This window comes from Pristiophorus japonicus, chromosome 6, assembly GCF_044704955.1.
Source record: "Pristiophorus japonicus isolate sPriJap1 chromosome 6, sPriJap1.hap1, whole genome shotgun sequence".
NCBI classification, from domain to species: Eukaryota; Metazoa; Chordata; class Chondrichthyes; family Pristiophoridae; genus Pristiophorus; species Pristiophorus japonicus.
Genome location: NC_091982.1, coordinates 27300384 through 27318109, shown reverse-complemented (window position 1 = coordinate 27318109; position 17726 = coordinate 27300384). Strand labels below are relative to the sequence as shown.

The 17726-nt window shown below is 41.2% G+C and overlaps 1 protein-coding gene across 2 annotated transcripts in view; it reads right to left on the bottom strand.

The window, feature by feature from the left end:
- thoc2 (THO complex 2) overlaps positions 1-17726 on the bottom strand; it is a 150225-nt gene that overhangs the window by 13613 nt on the left and 118886 nt on the right. Inside the window, exons 34-36 of one of the 2 annotated variants that reach the window (XM_070882709.1) lie at positions 3224-3373; positions 2802-2868; positions 395-564 (exon numbers count right to left, since the gene is read on the bottom strand). In XM_070882709.1, coding sequence (XP_070738810.1) covers positions 395-564; positions 2802-2868; positions 3224-3373 — 387 coding nt within the window. Of the gene's footprint in view, positions 1-394; positions 565-2801; positions 2869-3223; positions 3374-17726 lie in introns of those variants that run through there. The other variant, XR_011593590.1, reaches the window with a different exon arrangement.

The following is a 17726-nucleotide window of genomic DNA, read 5'->3' as shown; positions in this document are numbered from 1 at the left end:
AATTGCAGTTATTTTAACCTTAAGGTTAAACCTTAAGGAATTCCTCCAGAAAAGTTGCCAATTCTGTCAATGCTCCAAGCCAATCATGTGATATTGACAATAGAGTTTCAAGTCCTATAATTTTTATTATAACATTTTACTTAAAATGTCTTAACTTTGCAGACTCTCTTGCCAAAACACATTTACTTTTTAGGAAAGGTTCCACAACATAAATTAATTACACACAAACACTAAAGTTTATTTTTAAAAAAGCACAGTAACATTGGAACAAAAGCCAATGTCCGACTTCAAAAAAGTTTTTAAAATTCCTTTGTCACACATCTGATTTCTGTATTTGATTCTGTCCTATGATCAATTATCAAGGATATATACATTTATATCTACAAAACAATACCTTTTTGCTTGTTGTTGAACTTTTTTCTATTTTTTCTAATTTGATGGAGTCATTTTTATCCCTGTCTTTACCAGAGCCAGATTTTGAACTCTTATTTTTCTCTTTTTCCTTCTCGCTTGAACGTGGGGAATCTACTGGACTTGCACTTTTACTCCGTTTTCCAGAGCCACCTGTTAAACAAACATTCAATCCTCATTTTTCTTTATAGTAAACACAAAATTGATAAAAATACTATTGCCAGTGGGTAACATTCTTGTCGCAGAGTCAGGTCTTGGATTCAAGCCCCGCTTCAGTGGCTTGAGCACAGAATGTAGGCCAAAACAGTGCAGGTACAACATCTGGAATCCTCGGGACAGAGTCTGTTCCGTTTATTTTCCCGGATTTCAGACAAGAAAATCAATAGTCTGAAATCCGAAATCCTCGACCGTATCCTTGATGGGTTTTGAGCGGCGAGGCCAAAAATCCGATGAAATCCCACACGGATTCCGGATTTCAGACTTGATTTTCTTGTCTGGAATCCTCAACGGAATCCTTTGGAGTTTGCCTCAAAAATGTCCAGTTTTCGTAATATAATTCCGGACGACTCCATCAGCTATGTGCAAAATGTCCAACATTTGGACAATCAGGTTTTCGGAGTTCTGGATTCGGGACGTTGCACCTGTACAAGACTGAGGGAGTGCTGCACCGTCAAAGGTGTCGATAAACCAATAAATCTTCCCCCTCAGGTGGCCATTAAAGTTCGCAAGACAGCATTTGAAGAAGAGCGGTAGAGTTGGCTTGGTGACCTGGTCAACTCCAGCAAAACAATATCGGCTCGTTTATCCCATCGCTGCCACAGTTGTTTGCATTACAACAATGACTACACTTGATATTGCACACCAATTTAATGTACCCATGTGGCTTTTAATGTACTTTGTCTATTGAGAAGTCGAACTGAGAATGAGAGCCAATAGCAGTCACCAAAATTAAAAAGATCGCATGCCGTAAATCATTATAACCACACATATTTTCAATTCAACTCCCGCTGCAATGCTCTTAGGATGCCACCTTAAACAAAAATAGTTTCAGCTGCTATTGGACACTTTATAATTTTAAAAAATCCTAAAACTTGCCCGTATTATTTTCTTTTTATAGTGATTTTCTGGGTAGAAATTGGATTAAATGTTAAGGGACAAGTTAATCCTGTACTAAGTTCCACACACTGATCACCTCCTCTTTCTCTGGCCTCCCAATATCTTGCACATGCATTTCAAAATCACAGCCTTAATTTATAAAGTCATCCATGGAGTTGCTCTGCCCCACCAATGCCACCTCCTTCAGTCCTGCATTCTTGCTTGCACCCTCCAACCATTTGCCTCTTGGATATTGTACTCAGCTCTCTCTCTCTCTACTCTACCATTAGTGACAGATATTTCAACCAGCACACCACTGCACTGCAAAATACTCTTGATAAATCCCTCTACCTTTCTATTTGACTCCATCCTCTAAAGCCTCCCAAAGGCCCATTCTTTTAGCGTGCCGGAACTCTGACACGTCTTGTTCTGTACATTTGGAGAAGCCAGACCTGGCCAAAAATATGAAACAATGAAGTGAGTAAGCATGCGCGTATACTGATTTACTGAACTAGCTTGGCTCATTTCAAGGAACAGGGAGGTCACAGTTCTAAAATCGGACAATACAAAGCTATATGGGTTTAATGCAAACTAGTTTATTTAGATTTGTAATTGCCACATGTTCAAGACCTGTACATTGTAAGTTGATGAGAAAGAATGAGGCAAAAATGTGTAGATAAGCATCAATGGAGGTCACTAATCCAAAATGCTTCACCTGTCTTTGGATTGAGATCCTTCACATCACTTAATAAATCCTCCAAGCCATTTTCTCAAGGATGTCCTGGCACTCAGTATTCAAACTACTACATGAAATGTCATTTTTGGGTGAGAAGGGAGAACACCGAAGTGATGCCAAAGCAAATTCTAAATGTAACAGATGGATTTTTAAAAAGGGATCTTGACAGATTAAATTCCTCTTTAAACTTCCATGAAGAGAGCTCGAACAAGTAATCAACTGCAATGCTCTCTCCTCCAATCTATTATCAGTGGCAGGGCTTTCAGCTGCTTCAACTTACACTCTGTAAATGCTTTTCTAAACCATTTCTCTGTCTGTATTTAAAGGCCGCCTCAAAACTTAACTATTAGACCATGCCTTTGGTCAGGTCTTCTGATTCTCTCATTTAAGTTCAGCGTCCATTTTCATTCCACTGTTCAGCACTTTGAGCCATTTTTCTATGTTGAAGACACTAAATATAGTTTGTTGTATTCCGTTGCTGTAGCATTCAGCTTGCTTGGATCGATTAGCTTGCCTTCAGAATTCTAACAGCAGCAGAAGATTAGATATTAACTCTTACCTGTTCCATTTTCATCTTTACGCCGTTTTGATTCTTGTATGTTCTCTCGATCACTATTTGAATGATCCTAGGAAGAATAAACAAAAATTTCTATCGAGGAGAACAAAAGGAGGATTTTCAAGAGGGAATTACAGATGCCACATAAAATTTACGCAGCTCAAGTTGATGGGTCAAAATAAACACACATGAAATGTACATTTATTAATACTGCGAGCTTCTTCCAATACTCAAGTACAACCCAAGAAAATTCATAAAGGAGCAATAGTAAGAAAAATGCTCAGCACGATTGGTAATGTCTCAACATAACCAATAATAACAGATTCACGTTAACAGAGATGCCATTGGCATAGAAACCTACAAGCTGCAAAATGTGAATCAGATCTGACTTACAACCGCCTTATTTTCTAGCTTTTGTCTCTTACCCTTTTGCGGTCTTTTCTTTCTTTTTCTTCTTTCTTTTCCCTCTCTCTTGATCGATCCCGCAACTTCTCCACTTCTTTCTTCTCCACCTCCCTTTCTTTGCTCTTTGACTGTGTGCCTGTACTATGGTTGGTGTGATGCGGGCTATGGTGCTGTTAAAAATGATGCAATGCATACTTATGATCATAATGTCTCAACTGAACTAAATGGCATTCCATTAAGGTCAAATGAAATACTGTGTTTTATCCTGTGACAATTTCAATGCAAGATTACATTTGCTTGTTAGCTAGCATCAGATTATAAACACACATCTGTAGACAAGAGCAATTCCATTTAGGTCTGCACCCAAAAGCTTTAAAAGAATGGAGACTGAATATCAGTAGTTCGAAACCATTTTAGTGACTGAAGTCACGACTGTAAAAATAAGTTTAGTAATGAAGTTGCAACTGGTTGCTCAGAATCAGCTAGGTAAAAATGAGCAAATTTACAATTTCTCTACTCAAGTCTAAAATCTGTTGAAAAAATACACCATTTTGGATCTTAAATCAAAGCAACTTATTAACCTGCCAGAGATAAAAGCACACATTTCTCCCAACTCTGAATAACCATAAGCAAATTACCAAAAACTCCTAAGGATAGACATTGAGACCTACTTTAATATCAACCTTCGTACCATGTCCCATGAATTCAATGAGATTTTTTTTTCAATTTTGTATTAATTTTTATTTGTCACCACATCCTAGTACTACTTATTACAAACTCAAACTCCGAGAAGTGAGGTTTTTAACACAGTAAGTTATCAGAAAGATCACTCAACTATAGTCCCTGAAATTTGATTTGAATAGCCATAAAAGGCAGGGAAAAAAAAACTTTAATTTCCAGGGCCACTGGCATACAGTAACCAAGTCAAATTCCATTTTTATTATATGGCATTCCAAGAATTTTTACATGCTCTGGGAATCACATTGCAGTTCATTATTCTGAAAATTAATGTCCTTGATAAATTCCAAATGAAAACATACTTAAAACCTACAGTTAATTGTTCTTTAGGACTTTCCATATATGCATGCCCAAGTGTAAACATATCAATGCAGGCCACAATATTCCATTATATATTATTGTACATTTCAAAACATTAAAATCAATTGCCTGGATTTCCCGGGGTCTATGACCACGTATGCGGCAATAAGTGTCCTGCAAGTTCCGGGTTTCCGTGTGTGATACGCATGCGTGAAAATCCAAAACCTGCGATCTGTCCAGTTTCAGCTTGACTGATCCACCATAAAGGGACATTTGCTTGGAGAGTTAGGTTATTTTCCCAACTACTGCCCAGTGAATGTTCGTGAAACTCTTACACCTGGTAAAAGCAGGCATAGGGCCTTCTTTTACCAGGGTAAGAGTTTAAATAAATATTAAAATAATTTTAAAAAATTATTTAAACATAAAAACTTGAAAATTAGTAATAGGTTATTTTTTGCCCCGTTAAAACTTACATTTATTTTTCAAAAATTTAATGTGTTTTAAATGTTTAATTTGTGTGTATTTTAATTAACTTTGAATGTAATGGTTTATTTCTATTTAACTGGTGTGCAATGGCTTCAGGTCAAGCAGGGGCAAGGAAACATCCTACTGATTATCACCTACCGTCCTCCATCAGCTGATGAATCAGTACTCCTTCCATGTTGAACACCACTTGGAAGAAGCACAGAGTAGCAAGGGCACAGAATGTACTCTGGGTGGGGGACTTCAATGTCCATCATCAAGAGTGACTCGGTTACAACACTACTGACTGAGCCCTGAAGGACGTAACTGCCAAATTGGGCGTGCAGCAGGTGGTGAAAGAACCAACACGAGGGAAAAACCTACGTGACCTCGTCGTCACCAACCTACCTGTCGCAGATGCATCTGTCCATGACAGCATTAGTAGCACCGACCACTGCACAGTCATTGTGGAGACGAAGTCCCATCTTCACATGGAGGACACCATCCATTGCGTTTGTGTAGCACTACCATCGTGCTAAATGAACAAATTCAGAACAGATCTAGCAGCTCAAAATTCGGCATCCATGAGGTGCTGTGGGCCATCAGCAAGAGCAGAATTATATTCCACCACAATCTGTAACCTCATGGCCCAGTATAGCCCTCAACCATAACCAAGCCTGGGATCAACCCCAGTTCAATGAAGAGTGTAGAAGAGCATGCCAGGAGCAGCACCAGGTATACCTGAAAATGAGGTGCCAACCTGGGGAAGCTGCAACACAGGACGACATGTATGCTAAAAAGTGGAAGCAACATAGACGAGGCTAAGCGATCCACAAACGGATCAGATTAAAGCTCTGTAGTCCTGCCACATCCAGTCGTGAATGGTGGTGGAGCATTAAATAATTAACAGGAGGAGGAGGCTCCATGAATATTCCCATCTTCAATGATGGCGGAGCCCAGCACTTGTGCAAAAGAAAAGACTGAAGTGATTACAACCATCTTCAGCCAGAAGTGCCAAGTGGATGATCCATATCGGCCTCCTCCTGATGTCCCCACCATCACAGAAACCAGTCTTCAGCCAATTTGATTCACTCCACGTGATAGCAAGAAATGGCTGAATGCAATGGATACAGCAAAGGCTATGGACCCCGACAACATACCGGTTGTTGTGAAGACACGTGCTCCAGAACTAGCCACGCCTCGACCTAAGCTGTTCCAGTGCAGCGACAACACTGGCATCTATCCGATAATGTGGAAAACTGCCCAGGTATGTCCTGTCCACAAAAAGCAGGACAAATCCAATCCGGCCAATTACCGCCCCATTAGTCTACTCTCAAATCATCAGCAAAGTGATGGAAAGTGTCGTCAACAGTGCTATCAAGCTGTACTTACTCACCAATAACCTGCTCACTGATGCCCAGTTTGGGTTCCACCAGGACCATTCAGCTCCAGACCTCGTAACAACCTTGGTCCTAACACTGGCAAAAGAGCTGAATTCCAGAGATGAAGCGAGAGTGACTGCCTTTGGCATCAAGGCAGCATTTGACCGAGTGTGTCATCAAGGAGCCAGAGTAAAACTGAAGTCAATGGGAATCGGGGAATACTCTTCACTGGCAGGAGTCATATCGAGCGCCACACAAGTGCCAGGCAATGACTGCCTCCAACAAGCGAGAATCTATCCACCGCCCTTACCATAAATATCCTGGGGGTCACCATCAACCAGAAACTTAACTGGACCGGCCACATAAACACTGTGGCAACAAGAATGGGTCAGAGACTGGATATTCTACGGTGAGTGTCTCACCTCCCGACTCCCCAAAGCCTGTCCGCCATCTACAAGGCACAAGTCAGGAGTGTGATGGAATACTCTCCACTTGCCTAGATGAGTGCAGCTCCAACAACACTCAAACTCGACACCATCCAGGGCAAAGCAGCCCACAGGATTGGCACCCTATCCACCACCTTAAACATCCACTCCCTCTACCACCAGCATACCATGGCTGCAGTATGTACCATCGACAAGGTGCACTGCAGCAACTCGCCAAGGCTTCTTTGACAGCAGCCCTAAAACCCACAAACTCGACCACCTAGAAGGACAAGGGCAGCAAGCGCATGGGAACACCACCACCTCCACGTTACCCTTCGAGTCTCACACCATCCTGAATTGGAAGCATATCGCCATTCCTTCATCGTCGCTGGGTCAAAATCCTGGAACTCACTCCCTAACAGCACTGTGGGAGTACCATCACCACAAGGACTGAAGAGGTTCAAGGTGGCGGCTCACCACCATCTTCTCGAGGGCAATTACGGATTGCCAGCGATGCCCACATCCAGTGGACAAATTTTTTTTTAAAGTGTTTTTTTTAGGGGATTCTTATTCATGCTAATGGGGATTCCCTTTTGATTGGTTGGCCTGCACCACGTGATCACAGGGGTGCTTGTGAACTGCGTGCACCCCTGGGATATGTGGTCCTTCATGCATGCGTATGCGTTGAGGCCCAGGAGCGCAAGTGTTCGAACCTCTGGGACCATCAGGTAAGTTCGTACTTTTCTTGTGGTTTGGAGGCATTCGGAAGCCTTCGACTGCAAATTCAGGCTTAATATATTCTACGTGTTAAAATAAACCACAGCGCAAATCAACCTACAAAAGAATTAGTAACAGTCCACACTTAAAAAATATTTACTTTGCCCAGAAGGCCATTCTTTGAGTTTAGACAGTGTTGGCAGGCTATCTGATCATTGAAGTCGTCACAGCTGAGCCAGACCCTGTCCTCCCCACCAGGAATGCTGGATGATTTTCCCTTTCCGAGCCTCAGGAGATTTGGGGTGGTGGAGAAAGAGTTGATGAATCCTCGTTGAATTCAGGAAATGCAGTACGGACTGGGAATTAAAACTGAAATCTTATGGCTTAATTACACATCAGGTGATGCCTTTACCAATTAAATTTGTACGACCATAGGGCACCGGCTCCATAAGTAAGCATTTATTTTAATACAAGGTGAACAAAAGTTGACTAAATAAACCAACTGAATTTCATTAATACACAATGGTGCTTCTGTGCCTTTATCCCTTTGTACTGCAGACCAACAGATGACTGTGACGATATATTTGGAACAGCCATTAAAAAAAGGGTAATTTCACTTCAAAGTTACAAACAATTTTTCCAAGGTCGACACACCAATAAGCTTCTAGTTTCAAATTCATAATGCAATGTTCGGAAAAAGCTGATTTTTCAGGGACAGATCCAGTACAGTTAAGATTTTGCACCAACTTAAAATATTGATGAGGACAGATGGTGAAAAAGCAGAGCGAGAGAAGTCAGGTCATAAACAACCCCAATTCTGTCCTTACACAAGGACAACATGGAGACTTCATTTTAATCATTTAATTTTTCTTGATCCTTTGGTTAATATACTGTAACTGATACTGTGAACCTACATTCATTTGAAAAGTTATAAATCACTAATTCCGGATGCTCCTTGATTCAATAAAGATAATATGCAGAATATGTGACACACAAGTATGTATGATTAGAAAATGAACAGGAACTGGAAAATAACATACCATTTTAAACAATGCAAAGTTAGCATACTATGAAAGAAACAAGATTTATATTCCAAGATATGTAAAGCTGTACTTATATAGTTCAGCAATAAAACTTTAACTGAAGATACCAGTTCAGGACTGACATTGCCAAAATGCCAGATTAATCAAGCATGTACACACACAGCCAAGTTCTGTACGAACACAGTTGTGCAGTGTCAACTCTTCCCTTTGATCAAGCCATCAGCTGTGTTTTTGGTATTTTACATTGACCTAAACATTTTGATCACTAACTCAAAATCAAGTGTGAAGATTTGGAAATGTTAAGTAAGCTGCACGTACCACATTCAATGACACTGGAAATCTGAACTTTATTATTAAAATCTTCACCCAGATCCAACCACATGAACAATTGGGTGAGATGAGATGGAATGTAAATATTTAATTCTCCACCTTGGTATTTGAAAGTTTGATCCAGTGTACTGTTCTTTGCTATGATAATAAGTGGCATAACTTGCTGCAAAAAGTCAGCTCCATTAATCTTTCTCTCCCTTTGTGCATCTCATCATCATTCCTGACTCACTGAAAACTGTCACCCTTCCACTCTCCCTAGCTCCTACGCAGATTTATCACAGACATCTCCACCCATGCGCTTGCTCAGCCACCACAATGAGTATTCCTCATCCTTGGTGATTTCAACTTGCGCCAAAACCCCACTGACTTCATCACCCTCCTGTCTTCATTCAGTCTCACCCTTCACATGGATTCTCCCACCCACCTCACCACCATGCCCTTCCTCCAATGCCACTCCATCTTTGTAAATAAATCTTTCGCCAGTTCCATCACAAATTCCTAACTCCCTCCACTCTGGCACTTGACCTATCACGACTTTTCCAACTGCTTATCTGCTCAACTGCTCCTTCTCACCTTTTAATACTCTTGCTCCCACCAAATACCTCACCATTTTCACCTGCCATTCCTTCAAAACATTTTCATCTTTGCATCCTCAAGTCCAAGGGTCGTAAACTTAATCACAAATGACACACAACTGGTCTAGTTATTCATCACAGATATGGCACAGCCATGTTAAGTTTATCCATGTCTTATTCTCCCTCAGCCAAATCCCAATACTCTGGCCAAAGTGACGACGGCAGCGTGTGACTATTACACTGCATTTCCACTCTTTGTCCACCATGCGACTGCCCTTGCATGGTTCCACTCCTCCCTGTCCCAAAGCAGCCAATGGCTTTTCTCTTTTACAAAATTACCTGCTGAATCCCCCAAAGGTCTATCGTCAGTTCTCTTTCTTATCTGCATATTACACCTTTGTGACATCATTTGCACAACAACCTTCATGCTATTGGACTAATGGACTGGCCTCAGGACATGGATGAGCAAAAACTTCCTCCAACTGAACGCAGGAAGACTGAAACCATTGTTTTCAGCCACTCATTATAGCTAAAATCAGACTATGGGGAACATTGGCATCCTGTTCAACCCAGAATTGTGCTTCACACCCCGCAACCTATTTATCAGAAAGATTGCTTCAATTCACCTCTGCAACATCACTCAACACCTCCCTACCTCACATCCACTATTGCCAAAACCCTTACTCGTGCTTGGTCACCTCCAGCTCTATTTCTCCAAGATATTCCTTGCCAGGCTGCGCCTCTCCACATTCCATAAACTCCAACTTGTCCAAAACATAGCCAGTTGCATTTTGTCCTGCAGCAAGTCCCACTCGGACATGACTGTGTCCTCACTAATCAACACTGGCTACACATCAACCAAAGTATTAAATTTAAAATCCTTATCATCTTCAAATCTGTCCATGCACATCACCCAACTCTACCGCTGCAAACTACTCCTGCCTCATATCCTCTAGCAACATGCTTCAATCCTACATGACAAGTGACCACACTTCAAAAAGTACTTAGTTGGCTGTTAAGTGCTTTGGGATGTCCAATGGTCATGACATGCGCTATGGCCACCTGTCCCCCCCGCCCCCATCTCTCATTTTGTACCAGCACCAGTGACACAGCCTTCAGCCACATCTGCCCCACTCTGTGAAACTCTTTCCCCACCACACTCTTAACTCACTAACTTAAAATGATTTCTTACACAGCATCTTATTGTCCTCGGAATGCTGCACAACCAATGAAATATTAAAGTTTTGAATTGTAGTCACTATCGTTATGTAGGAAAACGCAGCAACCATTCTGGGCACAGAAAAACCCTACAAATGCAAAAACTTGCATTTACACAGCACCTTTAAGGAAGTCAAATGTCACAAGGCATTTCACAGGAGCATTAGCAATTTGAGGAGATAGGACAGGTGACCAAAAGCTTGGTCAGAGGTAGGTTTTAAGGAGCATCTTAAAGTAGGAGAGGTAGAGAACTGAAGAGGCTTAGGCAGCTGAAGGAACGGCTGCCAATGGTGGAGCAATTAAAATTGGGGATGAGCAAGTGGCCACAATTGAAGGAGATCTCGGACAGTTTTAGGACTGGAGAAGGCTACACAGATATGGAGCTGCGAGGCCATGGAGGGATTTGAAAACAAAGATGAAAATTTTAAAATCAAAGCATTGCCGAACCGAACGCCAATATAGGTCAGCGAGCACAGGAGTGATGGGTGATCGGGACTTGCTACGAATTTGTAGACGAGCAGCAGAATTTTGCATGATCTCAAGTTTATGGAATGAAAAATGGGAGGCCGGTCAGGAGAGCATTGGAACAGTCAAGTCTAGAGGTAACAAAGATATGGATGAGGTTTCAGCAGCAGATGAGCAGAGGCAGGAGGGGGAGACAGGTGATGTTGTGGAGGTGGAAGGTGGTGGTCATGGTGATGATGTGGATTTGTGGTCGGAAGCTCATCTGTCAAATACCAAGGTTACGAATGGCCTGGTTCAGGAAGAGAGATGGAGTCGGTGGTTAAAGAATGGAGTTCGTGGCGGGGATCAAACACAATAGCTTCAGTCTACCCAATAATTGTTGGAGGTGGTGGCAAGGTAGAGCTAGTTGCCTGATATTTCTTAACAGAAACAACAAAGGCACAATGGACCATGTGTTGAGATGCTTCTTTCCTCCTCAATCAGAAATTCTGCAGATTACAGACCGATAAGACCCACAGTAGGGAGGGCGCACAGGGCGGAGGGAGGCGTGGGGGCGCAAGAGAGATAGGGAAGAGAAGGAGGGCAGGGTAAATAAAGAGAATGAGGTCAAGGAGGAGAAAGTGCAAGAGTAAGAAACAAGAGGGAATTAAAAAAACTAAACAAAAGAGACAACAAAATAAAGAAAGCAAAGAACAATGGGAGACAGAAAAAATGAAAAAGTAAATTATTTTGAGGGTGTTTTTCAATTTCTAATATATTCTAATCAGGAACAGTTAATATGTCAGTACCTTGGTTAGTGTAGCAATGTTTCTTTTAACTTTACACAAAATAGAGACACTTTGTCAAATAACTGCAGAATTCATACCTCAAATCAATTACTTTTTGAGCTATTGTCAGCTAACCTCGAAGTGCAGCATCAGCAGTTGCCATACTTGATAACATGAAATTTCAATCCATTGCTAAACCCTGTTGAAAAAAGCTTTGACCACAATGTGAGGATTATCTACTTGAACAATCTGAGTTGCTGTCCTTTCCAGGATGTTTCAGCAGATTCTATCAGTGTAACTGTCAAAGACACCCAGCAACTTGCACTCAGCTTAAAAGGTGAAACTGTCAAATGCCTCTTCCAAACCACCAACCCTTCAAACACCTGAGAAGAATTTTAAAAAAGAGACAGTCTTGTTTTTCTTCATCCTCAACAGAACATGCTGATGGTGACGTGAGAAAGTGTGTGCATTAGAAATGTGTGAATATTGAATTGTCCGAAAGTTTCTTGGATGGACATGTACATTCCTCGGAATTTCTTAGCCAATAGATTTATCTTCATCCATGGAATGTGGAACCAAAGCCAAATTAAGAAAAATACTCAGTTACTGGAGTGTACCAAGTCAACTTTTTTTTGATGTGTATACAATCTAATGATCTGAACAATGTTTAATTTTGCATCTTATCTTCAGACACAAGTTCTGGAATACCATTATGGTCAATAAACTCCTGTATATTGATCATACAGTAGGGCAAGCTTGAATTGAGAGAACAGCTTTGAAAAAAACCCCACATGAACAAAAAAATATTCAAGTCATCTGGGCAAGTGTACTGTGGATGCACAAAGGCATACAGACCAGAGACCCAAGTTTGTCGCTAGTTTGTGTTTGTGCTGAGTTAACCAGTAATAACAACCAGCGTGTAGTGCAGGTGCAGGATTGCTCACTGTACACTAAGGCTACAGAAGGAAAAAGCGTAGCGAGGGTTTGTTCTCCAGCTGCCTGTTAATAAGTTGTCACTTTTCCAACGGCTCACAAATCAAGAATGGTTACTTAAGTGACACAGACCATTGTACACCGTGGAAAATCCAAAGATGTTTTATAAATACATTCAGAGCAAGAGGATAACTAAAGAAAGAGTAGGGCCTATTAGAGACCATAAAGGTAATCTATTTGTGGAGACGGAAAACATGCGCATGGTTCTTAATCAATACTTTGTGTCTGATTTCACAAGAGGAGCGATGCAGACATTGCAATCAGGGAGGACTGTGAAATATTAGATGAAATAAACAAAGAAAGAGGAAGTATTGAGGGGCTTAGCATATTTGAAAGTGGATAAATCCCCAGGCCCAGATGAAATATATCCGAGGCTGTTTAGAGAAGCAAAAGAGGAAATAGTAGATGCTCTGAACATCATTTTCCAATCCTCTCTGGCTCCAGGTGTGGTGCCGGAGGACTGCTAACGCTGTATCTTTGTTTAAAAAGGGAGAAAAGAATAGTCCGGTTAACCCCGATAGTGGGAAAATTATTGGAAAAAATTCTGAGGAACAGGATAAATAAGTCTGAAACACATGGATTAATCAAAGACACTCAGCATGGATTTGTTAAGGGAAGGTCGTGCCTGACTAACTTGATTTGACTTTTTTGTGGAAGCAACAAGGAGGGTCGATGTGGATAGAAACATAGAAAATAGGTGCAGGAGTCAGCCATTCGATCCTGCACCACCATTCAACATCATGGCTGATCATGCAACTTCAGTACCCCATTCCTGCTTTCTTGCCATACCCCTTGATTCCCTTTAGCCACATCTAACTCCCTTTTGAATATATCCAACAAACTGACCTCAACAATTTTCTGTGGTAGAGAAAACCGCTCTCTGAGTTAACAAGTTTCTCCTCATCTCGGTCCTAAATGGCTTAACCCTCATCCTTAGACTGTGACCCCTGGTTCTGGACTTCCCCAACATCGGGAACATTCTTCCTGCATCGAACCTGTTCAATCCCTTCAGAATTTTATATGTTTCTATGAGATCCCCTCTCATTCTTCTAAATTCCAGTGAATTTCAGCCGAGTCGATCCAGTCTTCCTTCATATGTCAGTCCTGCCATCCCAGGAAGCAGTCTGGTGAACCTTCGCTGCACTTCCTCAATAGCAAGAATGTCCTCCCTCAGATTAGGAGACCAAAACTATACACAATATTCAAGGTGTGGCCTCACCAAGGCCCTGTACAACTGCAGTAAGACCTCCCTGCTCCAATACTCAAATCCTCTCGCTATGAAGGCCAGCATGACATTTGCCTTCTTCACCGCCTGCTGCACCTGCATGCCAACATTCAATGACTGATGTACCATGATACCCAGGTCTCGATGCACCTCCCTTTTTCCTGATCGGTCACCATTCAAATAATATAGTGCGCATGATGTAGTGTATATGGATTTTAGCAAGGCTTTTGACAAGATCCCACATGCCAGACTGGTCACTAAAGTAAAAGCCCATGGGATCCAAGACAAGTGACAAGTTGTATCCAAAATTGTCTGAGGCAGGAAACAAAGGGTAATGATTGATAGGTGTTTTTGTGACTGAAAGGCTGTTTCAAGTGGGGTTCCGCAGGGCTCAGTACTCAGTCTCTTGCTTTTTGTGGTATGTATCAATGATTTAGACTTGAATATAGGGATATGATTAAGAAGTTTGCAGATGATACAAAAATTGGCTGTATGGTTGATAATGAAGAAGAAAGCTGCAGACTGCAGGAAGATAGGGGGCATAGTTTCAAAATAATTGACTGGAGGTTCAGAGGGGACAACAGGGGAAACATTGTTCACCTCGAGGGTGGTGGGGGTCTGGAACTCAATGCTGAAAGGGCGGTAGAGGCAGAAACCCTCACCACATTTAAAAAGTACTTGTAACCTACATGGCTACAGACCAACAGCTGGAAAGTGGGATTAGGCTGGATAGCTCTTTGTTGGCCGGGGCAAACAAGATGGGCTTAAACGGCCTTCTTCCATGCTGTAAATTTCTATGATTCTATGATAGCAATGAACTGGTCGGGTGGGCAGAACAGTGGCAAATGGAATTCAATCCGGAGAAGTGGGAGGTAATGCATTTGGGGAGGGCTAACAAGGCAAGGGAATACACATGAAATGGCAGGCCATTGAAGTGTAGAGGAACAAAGAGACATTGGAGTGCATGTCCACAGATCCCTGAAGGTAGCAGGCCAGATAGATAAGGTGGTTAAAAAGGCATATGGAATACTTGCCTTTATTAGCTGAGGCGTAGAATACAAGAGCAGGGAGGTTTTGCTTGAACTGTATAAAACACTAGTTAGGCCACAGCTGGAGTACTGTGTGCAATCTGGTCACCACTCGACAGGAAAGAGAGAATAGAGGAGATTTATGAGGATGTTGCCTGGACTAGAGAATTTTAGCTATGAGGAAAGATTGGATAGGCTGGGTTTGTTTTCTTTGGAACAGAGGAGGCTGAAGGGAGACCTTATTGAGGTGTATAAAATTATGAAGAGCCTAGATAGGGTGGGTAGGAAGGACCCATTTCCCTTCAGAGGGGTCACCAACCAGGGGGCATAGATTTAAAGTAATTTGTAGGAGGTTCAGAGAGGACTTGGTGAATTTTTTTCATGCAGAGGGTGGTGGGGATCTGGAACTCACTGCCTGAAAGGGTGGTGGAGGCTGAAACCCTCACATTATTAAAAAAGTGCTTGGATGTGCACTTAAAGTGCTGTAACCTGAAAGGCTACGGACCAAGGGCTGGAAAGTGGGATTTGGCTGGATAGCTCTGTGTCGACCGGCGTGAAAGCAATGGGCCAAAATGGCCACTTTCTGTGCTGTAAAGTTTTCTGATTCTAATCTCAAGTTACTGCCTTCAGGAGAAACAGAAGGGAAATTTGGAGGGGGAAAAAGATATGTATAGTATACTTTTAAAATTTCCACAATTTTAATACAGGTGAGGATATTTACTTTGTGTAAGCACGTTAAACAGAGTACAGGTACAACGTCCCGAATCCGGAACTCCGAAAACCAGAATTATTGTCCGAAAACTGGATATTTTGCGCATCCCAGATGGAGTCGTCCGGAATCCGAAATTATTGTCTAAAAACTGGACACTTTTGAGGCAGCCAAGATGGCGACATCGGGCAGTGAGGGACGAGGAAACAGGTAAACAGCGTAGCGCCGGGGAGCCGAGAGGAGCGGAGGATCGACATGAATTGGCGAGGAGTAGAGTGAATCGGCACGGTCCGAAATCTGGCACAAATTCGGTTGAGGAGTCCGGATTTGGGATTCATTTTCTTGTCTGAAATCCGGCAAACCCTCAAAAATGGCATGGATTCGGTCAAGGATTCCGGATTTTGGACGCTGTACCTGTATTCACAAAATCAATTTGCACCATCTATAGTGGATAATTTAAACTAACTAGATTGAAGTGCTATTAGTAAATTAGCACATAGTATGCTGAGAATATAGGTAAGGACCCGTAACAATTTAATTAGATTATCTCTATTTTGCACCAACTAAGAGGTTTTCTAAGAAGCAAAATAAACAGTGTCCATCTAAATGGAAAATAACTGCTTTGAGAACTGCACTGTGTAAAACGCACGAAGACAAAATTTTACACACTTGCATAGTAGCATGTGAAACATTAAACAAGATAAAACCCATTACTGCAGTTGAAGTTATACAGTGCATCCACACTTCAGTCTAAAATACAGGACCCTGTCACTCTTCATTGTCCAACAGGTCACTTGCTGCTAGCAGCAAAATATTAGACTAAACGCAAATAAAACTATTCTCCAACAATAACAAAACACAGATTGGAGCGGGATTCAAATTTGCAACACATCCTGGGATTGTGATAAGCTGATTAAGCTTTGTTCTTAAAAGTCCATGATACCCTTGAATATGCTATTGCCGAGAACAAATTGGCATCATAAGTTATATTCAGGGCTTGGAAATGGGTAATAAAGATGTTCTCTATGAAACGAAAGATCTTTGGAGTGTTCAGTTTCTTGTAAATCATGTCAATATCTATTATATACACTGTGAAAAGCATAGAAAATACATATAAAGCAATAAAAATACAATAGATGAACAAAAAAAAATCAGCATTGCTAACAAGACATGAGCTGTAATTCAGAAGAAATATTATAGAATCAGAAAATAGCAAGTGTGTTGAATACATTCTTCACATCAGTTTTTACAAATGAAGATTGTGGTCAAATTACAGTTACACAGTGATTTTGGCTCAGTAATCAATAAGCAGACATAAATAAAAACTGCGTTATCAAGAAACTGAAGTTGTAAATGTCTACAAGGCAACTGCCTGGTCAGATAAGATAAAACTGATAATCACCATGGAAATGACGAAAGAAAAATAGGTAGGATATTAAAAAAAATACCTTTTAAGCAGTTCTATAAACACTGGAGCTATAACTTAGGACTGCAATAAGAAGTAATCTCCCCATACTCAAAAGGAGACACGGGCCAATTAGCCCAACAGGTGCAATGGAGGATATGTAACAAAGTACACCAACCTTTCAAGAGACAATTGAATGAATGGAAGGCGGCTATCAATGCACATAATTTACTTGGGATTTTTAAAAGGCATCCAATAAAGTGCCATAAGGAAGAGAAAGTTAAGATTTACAAAATTAAAAAGTTAGCTAAATGCATTAAAGCTGACTTAGCAATAGAACACAATCAAAAATTTCAGCAGAAAAGCATTTTCTCAGTGTGCTTGTTGGTTCCACATCGGAGCTATCCCAATTCCATTTCTTTGCTCATTCCACATACCCTTTTGTATTCTGGCTATGGATTTAATTGAAAAGGTTGTCAGGCAATGACAGAGCTTTGCAGTAGTCTGTTCTTAATTTCCTGATGCAAGAATATTGCTCTTTTACATTTGGAAATCAGAGAGCACTTGCACAGATTTTTCCTTTGGGAGATTAGGGCAGAGACCACAATAGACAGGACTGAACAAGGAATATGGAAGGAGAAACCTCAAGTAATCAAACTGACTGTTTCTCATTCATCAGAACAAATAGGAAAGACTGAACAAGTAAGGCTGAGAGGTGACCTGACAGAGGTCTTTAATATT